Source organism: Dicentrarchus labrax, unplaced genomic scaffold, assembly GCF_905237075.1.
Source record: "Dicentrarchus labrax unplaced genomic scaffold, dlabrax2021, whole genome shotgun sequence".
Taxonomy (NCBI): domain Eukaryota; kingdom Metazoa; phylum Chordata; class Actinopteri; family Moronidae; genus Dicentrarchus; species Dicentrarchus labrax.
Window position 1 is genome coordinate 11,143,398 of NW_026136702.1, and position 7,963 is coordinate 11,151,360.

General features: G+C 42.5%; 1 protein-coding gene across 4 annotated transcripts; it reads right to left on the bottom strand.

The window, feature by feature from the left end:
* Positions 1-502: 502 nt before the first annotated feature.
* si:ch211-198a12.6 (uncharacterized protein LOC563253 homolog) lies at positions 503-7,128 on the bottom strand. Of its 4 annotated transcripts, none has more exons than XM_051419500.1 (2): positions 6,927-7,128; positions 503-4,109 (listed from the first exon to the last, which is right to left on the bottom strand). In XM_051419500.1, exon 2 carries the CDS (start codon positions 3,987-3,989, stop codon positions 2,334-2,336), a length of 1,656 nt encoding a protein of 551 aa, XP_051275460.1. In that variant the 5' UTR covers positions 3,990-4,109; positions 6,927-7,128; the 3' UTR covers positions 503-2,333. The 4 variants fall into 4 exon arrangements, with proteins under 4 accessions (XP_051275460.1, XP_051275487.1, XP_051275469.1 ...); XM_051419527.1 differs by lacking the exon at positions 6,927-7,128 and adding an exon at positions 6,204-6,227; XM_051419509.1 differs by lacking the exon at positions 6,927-7,128 and adding an exon at positions 6,049-6,197.
* Between the last annotated feature and the right edge of the window lie 835 nt (positions 7,129-7,963).

Below are 7,963 nucleotides of genomic sequence, written 5' to 3' on the forward strand. Positions count from 1 at the left end.
CATGAGCGTGGGAAGGCAGATAGTTCTCCGACATTATGTTGAATGTTTTTACACAGCCAGTTCACCGGCTATTCCCAAACAGATCAGATTACACCTTTAACCCAGCTGCCCCAACTGGTTCTGGTGAGATTCCAGTTTTTCAGACTTTAATGGTCCAGCTGCAGGAAGGATAAGTCCACAAAAATGATGTAAAACACCGGAGCATTAGTGTCTGCCCCACATATGGAATCACACCATTAGTATTTCTATTTTCAAGATGGTAGAGAGTGACACCTTGTGGACACATAAAAAAGGTGCAAAGCTCTGAGTGTTGGTTAGTCAGTGATAAATTACTTGGAAATGGTAGAAAGTAAACTTGCCATCTCACCAGCAGTCATCGTTATGCATTAATCATATGCTGTTTATTTAGCAGGATCCTAATAGACAAGACTTTTTTTTTTTATAACTGAGGCTGAATCGTTCTCCCATCTCATAGCAATAATCGATTGATTAAACACCACAAGAGAGTCAACAACCTTTATTTATCCATATATGTGCCACTCAGAAATTGGGAAGAGGTGTTACAGGATTTGCCCTTAAGAGAAGCCTATATGGATAATTTACAATTTCTTTCTACAATGAGGCCATTGACAAAAATGAAAGGGAAAAAAAATAAAGACAATATGGTCGTAACAGTGTAAACGCATGGTAATATACATGAAAGCAAAAAAGCAATAGGTATCAGTGACATCAAATTAAAATGTAGGGTAAGTTAGTATGAGTAAGAACAAAAGACTCCTGAAAACCCTAACTTTTTTCTCAAATAACAGCTCGGCATACAATTCTACATAGCATGCAATAAGGCACCTATCTAACACAAGGAAGAAACCTATGCTACAGTTTGAAGCACAATTGTTATCCAAATAAAAAGAAAAGAAAATATTGCTCACCAAGTTCACTCCCATAAAAACTGTATATCTCTCATTCCCTTTCATAGAACCCAAGCCATATCTAAAAAAATACATCAGTTTGTAAAAGATATTTTACACAGAACAGTAAATAGAGCGCAATCCATTGGAATTCAGAAAAATCTTTAAAGTCTTGTAAAAGTGAGATTTTCTCGTGTAGTCTTTTAGTATACACAACCTTTTTTTTTATTTTTTAGATCAAATTGTGACAGTTTGCAGATCAACATGAGTAAGAGTTACCTATATTCTATACACAGGTAATTTAATTAGTCTCCAAAGCAATAAACAAAGTGTGATGTTGCATTTCATGTACATTGGTGCAGGAGTACAGAGGAAACTGCGCAGTAAATAATTAGGACACAGGTCATGTTGTAATATGCTACCCAGTAGGTTTTTATTTTCTATTATGCATTTTCTAATGGCTAAATTGCATGTCATAATAGAATCAGGGTGTCAGCCAGTATTGCTCTCTGTACAGTTTATGCAGCAGCGCTAGCCCATCATAGACACACAAGAAAACAACCTTATAAATATACAAGATGGCTCATGTCTGATGGAGCCCAAATTCAAGAACAAGCTGCTTGAGAACACCTGCAACGTGTTTATCTCCAACACTTAAAACAAATTAAAGTCGTAAAAGGAAAAAAAATGGTGGAGACAAATTGGATCTTACTATCAAAAATGTAATCTTTTGGAACAGCACACTAGTCACCTATACATATATATATAAAAGAAAATCAATAAGTATTTACATTGGATTTTCGATGTTTGCTTCACATGGGTTATGTGGGTGAAAAAGAAAATAACTATTTAAATTGAGACAACAGTTCTTGTTCACCAATTGTGTTGGTAGTCTTGAATAAAGTTGCAGCTGAAAAGCGCATGTGCCCACTTGAAGGTACATAAACTGAATTCTTCTATCAAAAAGACTAACCAAAGGGTGAAGCATATTTTCCCCAGGTAACAATTGTATCATGTAGATCTTCAAATCACATTTTTTTTTTCCTTTAAAAGTGTTCAAAAGAGGTCCTGGAGCAAGTGAAGCACAATCACAAACAAGAACAGAGGCTCCTTCACAATCTATTATTATACCCTTTTCATACTGAGCACAAAGTCCCAGGTTCAGCTCTGAATTATAGGTTATATAGTCCTTCAGGACAAGCCATTTCCTTTTTGAAGACTTGAGTGTTACCATCCATTTTTTCCTCAACTGCTCCACTTCAAAGTAGCAATGTGCTGACCTGACCACTTTTGTCTACAAAAGTTGGCCTGATGTTTCCTGTGTCGTGGTGATATCAACGATGGGACCATTGGTAGAACAGAAACAGGGAGGGCAGGGATGTTTACGCTTGCATGGGGCAGAATGTAGGGTTTAGGAAGGGGAGCTCACTGATCTACATGGATCCTATGATGTCTGGAGAGGGAAGATGAATGGTTAAAGCCTTTTCCGCACTGGGAGCACCTGTATGGTTTTTCCACTGACAGGATGCGCTGTTTAGGGAAGGCGTTGTTAGGGAATCCCTTCCCTGTGGGAATGGTGCTGTACTGCTGTGGCGGTGGCTGCGGTGGTTGCGGCTGCTGCTGCTGCTGTTTGCTTTCCAAGTGAACTCTCTGATGCCTGGCAAGGGAGGAGGAGTGATTGAATCTTTTGCCACAGTGAGCACAGGTATAACTCTTTCCCTCTGAGTGGACTCTTTGGTGCCGTGACAGGGAAGAGGAATGATTGAAACCCTTATCACAGTGGTGGCACATATAGGGCTTGTCTCCCTGCTGGTGCACCCTCTGCTTCGGGGGAGTGCCGTAGGACAACGTTTTCCCAGGCTGAGGTGGCGAAAACACTGGATTCTGCAGGTGGGTCTTATGGTGGCGAGAGAGAGAAGAGGAGTGATTAAAGCCCTTGTTGCAATGTCTGCAAGTGTAGGGCTTCCCTCCGGCATGGACTTGCTGGTGCTTTTTCAGATGGCGTTTGCGGACAAAACTCTTCCTGCACATGTTGCATTTGTAGGGCTTCTCACCCGAGTGGATCCTCTGGTGCTCTCTCAGAGTGGCAGCGGCCGCAAAACACTTCCCGCATTGCGCACACCGGTGGGGTTTGTCTCCGAGCACGACTGCAGCGTGGGTCTTCTGGTGCTGCTTAAGGTTGGAAGTTGTAGCGAAGCCTTTGCCACACTGACCGCAGGTATATGGCTTCTCACGTGCATGGACTTCCTGGTGCTTTTTCAGATGCCTTCTGCGGACAAAGCTCTTCCTACACTGGGTGCACTTGTAGGGCTTGTCTTCTGAATGCATCTTCATGTGTTCTCTCAAGGTGATGGCAGCTGCAAAGCTCTTACCGCACTCCGAGCATCTGTGGGGCTTGTCTGGCAAATGAATCATCTGATGAGACTTGAGGCTGAAGGCATCAATAACATCTTTGCCCATAATCTCAACTCCAGGGGGAACGTAGGGCTTTTCTTTCATGTGAATCTTCATGTGCTGCTTGAGGCTGGCCTCCACAGCAAAGCTCTCACCACAGTGGACACAGATGTAAGGGTTGAGGTCCTTGTGGATCTCAAAGTGTTGGTGAAGATCCGCTATGCTGCCAAAAATCTCCCCGCACTCGTTGCACTGCAGACCATGGGCTTCATGTATGATCACACCATTCTCAGACTCCACTGTCAACTCCCCGCCATGGTCAGACTCTACTTTCACCACATGCTCACTTTCCGTCTTAAGCAGCACTTCTCCCAGAAGAGCCTCACTTCCTGTCGTCTTGATTTCTGCTCCTGTGAAACAGTGCATCTCACCATGTTCCACTTTAATGTAATCATGGTCTGTCTCGGCTACAATTGCATCCACACAGGCTACAGCGCCGAGCTCTGTCCCCAGTCCCTGGATCTTTAAGTCTGAGCCGTGGATCTCCAGCTCTAATCCACGCTTTTCCTCTGTCATGATCTCAGTTTCTGCTCCATAATGAAGGTCGACATGGCTGTGGGCTATGACACACTCCGACCCAAGTGTGTCAAGGCCGGGTGTGTCACATTCAGTCTCTGACTCGGCCATGAGAACACACTCCAGCCCCACGACCTCCGTTTTCCTGCCGGGCGATGACTAAAGAAAGAATCGGGGTATATAGAGCTTTGTTTTTGGGCGCAGCGCTGGTGCTCTTGTCAGTAATCAGACCTGCAAAAGAGGAAAATAAAGAGAAGTGTATTAACTGTATTTGTCTGGGATAATGCCAATTCATACACAGAAAAACTAAATGACTCCCCACAAATTAGTATCTGGAGGTTTAGGGCCAGTGCACTGTGCTATTTTCTTTAAGTGTAGCAGGTGTGTTACCAATTATAACAAATGTTTTTGCCAATTCTACATGGTGAAATTAGGGTAGCAAGAGAAAAGGGGACCAATTTAACAAACAGTTCGTTTGCATCATTCCACTTAAAAGAATATTAGGACAATATGAACCACATTTCTTGTTCACACGCAGAGTAAGCAGAAATACTGACTCCATTAATTACGTCACAATAACCACACAAATACTTAAATATCCAATAATAACAAATATATCACAAAGACACTTGAGTCCTGATCAAGTATTGTTCCTGTTAAACTGTTTCACTACTACAAAAACTACATTCTGGGAATATAAAAAGATCATGATGCTGGTGTTTTGGTAAAATTATGACTTGGCATTTAATTTCGACATAATTATGGCTTAGAGCATCTCAGCGTGGAGTCTTGACACAACTAACACAATAAAACCAATATTTACTTTGACAGCCAGCTTTACTGCTTCAAGAGATCATTATCTTTTAGTAGGACACGTTAGTCATCTGATTGACACAATTAAATAAGAATAAAGCTTTGTTGCCACAGAAGTTTTGCCACCCACTCCCCTGGTGAGAGAGCCCTGCTTGCCTGGGACAGCTTAAACACAATAAAAAGCAGCCCCATAACATTAGATGAGATTATTTTATTCTGTACTACTTAATATCCATTTCGTGTTGATCTACAACAGCTCAGACCTTTTACTGCACTATTACTTAGAAAACTGCAGGATTAAGCCAAAGTGAGCAATGCATAGGATAAAGGCACACAGTTCAGACCAACCAAAGCCACAGGACTGGACTGATAAAATGTATTTCCTACAACTGCACGCCTCCCATCTCATCATCATGCTGGCTACCTAGCAGGCTAGTTAAGTGATCAACTCGCTAGCAAAGTTAGCGCTGAAGACGAGCTTCACTTCTCCTGGCTAACACAATTGATAAAATCAAAGTGGACCACCACATCATGATCATGTTCCAAATTATGAATTAATCCGCCAGCCCAACCCCGACCGGCCTACAGAAGAAGTCCATCCGCGCAGCTTGATACGAGTTATTATAAAATACAGAAACGAAGCATGCACCTCTGGTTTGTTATTAAACACTCAACTGTTTGGTTGCTAGCCTTCAATAACAGCTACAAATAGCCTCCATAGCCGCTAGTTAGCTGGCTATGGTCGAGGGGGGACTGGTTAACGACACAACAGCATTGTGTTAGCTGCTAATGCGTTCGCGATTTAGCCCGCTAACTAGCTTCATAGCAAAAAAAGCAACGCGAGTAATTGAAGCAAGGGTTTGAAAGAACAGCGAAACACTCACATTAAAACGAGCGGGCGAATTAAAGCTACGTTTGGTGACTATTTCTCACACAGCTACCGACGCGGAAACCCTCCTTGTGCGAGTATTAACAGGCCATCTTGTTGTGCCACACCAGCACTTCCAGCTAGCCAAGATTACATGCTCGCCTAAGATGGCTGCCGCGAGCTAACGTTAGCCACGTTAGCTTCCGCCCTTCAAAAAAAAAAAACACACACATTGAATTAAGAGCTTCTCCTCCCCGAGACACACACACATAAAGCTCAAAAACACACACACGATGTGCGGCGATGCTGCTCGGGTCAAACGCGACAGTGCTGTCTAACCCCGGAGGTAAGGTTAGCAGGCTAGGAGCCACACCGTCAGTCCAACCGGGAGTTGGCTAGCTCCAAACAAAGATGGCTAACACCGAGGGCGATGAACGCTGCTCGAAAAGCCCGGGAAAGGACTCTCCTCTCTCTCCTCTCTTTACTTACATCACAACCAGATTAGATTAAAACAAAAAGGGGAAAAGAAAAAAACACCACACACATAAAGTATTAAACCCCCCAAAACAGAGCTCTTTAAAGCAGAGTGCGCTTTATAGAGCTACTCGGGGAGAAGAGGAAGAACAACGAGGAGTCTTCTCCACCTTCACTGCGGACCGACCGACCGAGCACACGACTTCAATGGCGGCCTTCTGATGTTAGCTGCTACCCAGCCGAGACGGTGCTAGCGTGCTGGCTACATAGCCATGATGCCAAGCTAACGAGCCAGCTAATCCAGGGTTGCTAACACGGGGGGGCTATAAATCCTGCTCTCCTTAGTTTGTTTTCTTGTTTTTTTTTTTTTAAAGTATGAGCAGAGTTGTTTTTTGTTTTTTGTTTAAAAACGATGGAGTTTAATAACCCGCACATCGGACCGGGTTAAACTGGGATCGCATGCAAGATTAAAAAAAAAAAACATTCAAGAAAGACGGATGGGCCGATTTCTGTACCCCCCCCCCCAAAAAAAACACAACATAACCTGGATGAAAATCAGAGCTGGAAGACTTCTTTATGCCATAAATGTGTGCTTGGACGAAACGATACAAAACCAGTGCGAGTCCAGGCCTTTATTTCTCCACCACAAAGTTCGTTACTATCAGAACTGGACCCATACATCAAAAAACAAAAAGAAATAAAAAGATATATGCGTTGACCCGCCGCAACAACATGATAACTTAAGATTATATTCTGCTACACAGACACTTTCTCTCTGCATGAACACTACTCGTGATGATACAAGAGTAAGTTGCATTTAAACGATGAATAATCACCAGGAGTGAGGCTCACGCCGGTTTTAAATACATACTTTTACGCATGCACACACCCACCTTTCTGTCCTTTGGATGGTTGAAGAGAGGAAATTAAAAAAAAAAAGAGAGGGTCGCTTATATGCTTCAAAAACTCTTGATGGGTTGAGAAGGGCTTTGCAAAGCTGTGGTGCGTCTGGTCGAACCGCTGTGTGTCTTCCTCTCTCTCTCTTTCTCTCTCGGTCTGTGTGTGTTGCTGGCGCCACAGCTCATCTGGCGCCAACGTTGGACTACCGACGCACTTTAGCGAAAGCAATTATTGTCGGTACAACGCAGCGCGGGAGACCACTAGCGCCCCCCTGCAGCCACGGAGTGGTCAATGCACGCAACAACGGGGGGGGGACCTTAAAGAAACCCCCCCTCTTGCATGGGGATATGATGTGGTTGTACTTGTTAATTAATAATTAAGCATTTGCAAGTATTTTACATCTACATTTACTTTGTATATAGGCTCCTATTATATTTCTATTTACAGTTATTATATTATATTCATTACATTATTGCACTCCCGCCTCTGTACAATTTTCTCATCTTTATTTATTTATATTTTAAAATTACTTTATTCTTGTGTGATTTGTATATTTTTGTGTGATTGTATATTTTATGAGACAAACCCCCTTTTTTATTGTTGCATGGGGATATGATGTGGTTGTACTTGTTAATTAATAATTACGCATTTGCAAGTATTTTACATCTACATTTACTTTGTATATAGGCTCCTATTATATTTCTATTTCCAGTTATTATATTATATTCATTACATTATTGCACTCCCGTCTTCTGTACAATTTTCTTATCTTTATTTATTTATATTTTAAAATTACTTTATTCTTGTGTGATTTGTATATTTTATGAGACAAATATAAGACAAATTTCTTGTATGTGTGAAAACCAACCTGGCAATGAATCTGATTTTTTTTGGGGGGGGATGGCGCGCGGCGGGGGGTTGCAGGTCGGGTTTGAGCCCTGGGCCGCTGCAGTAAGGACTCAGCCTCAGTCCATGGGTTGCCAGCTCTACCCACTGAGCTAACTGGGCACTCTGCTTTAACTTTTAATAG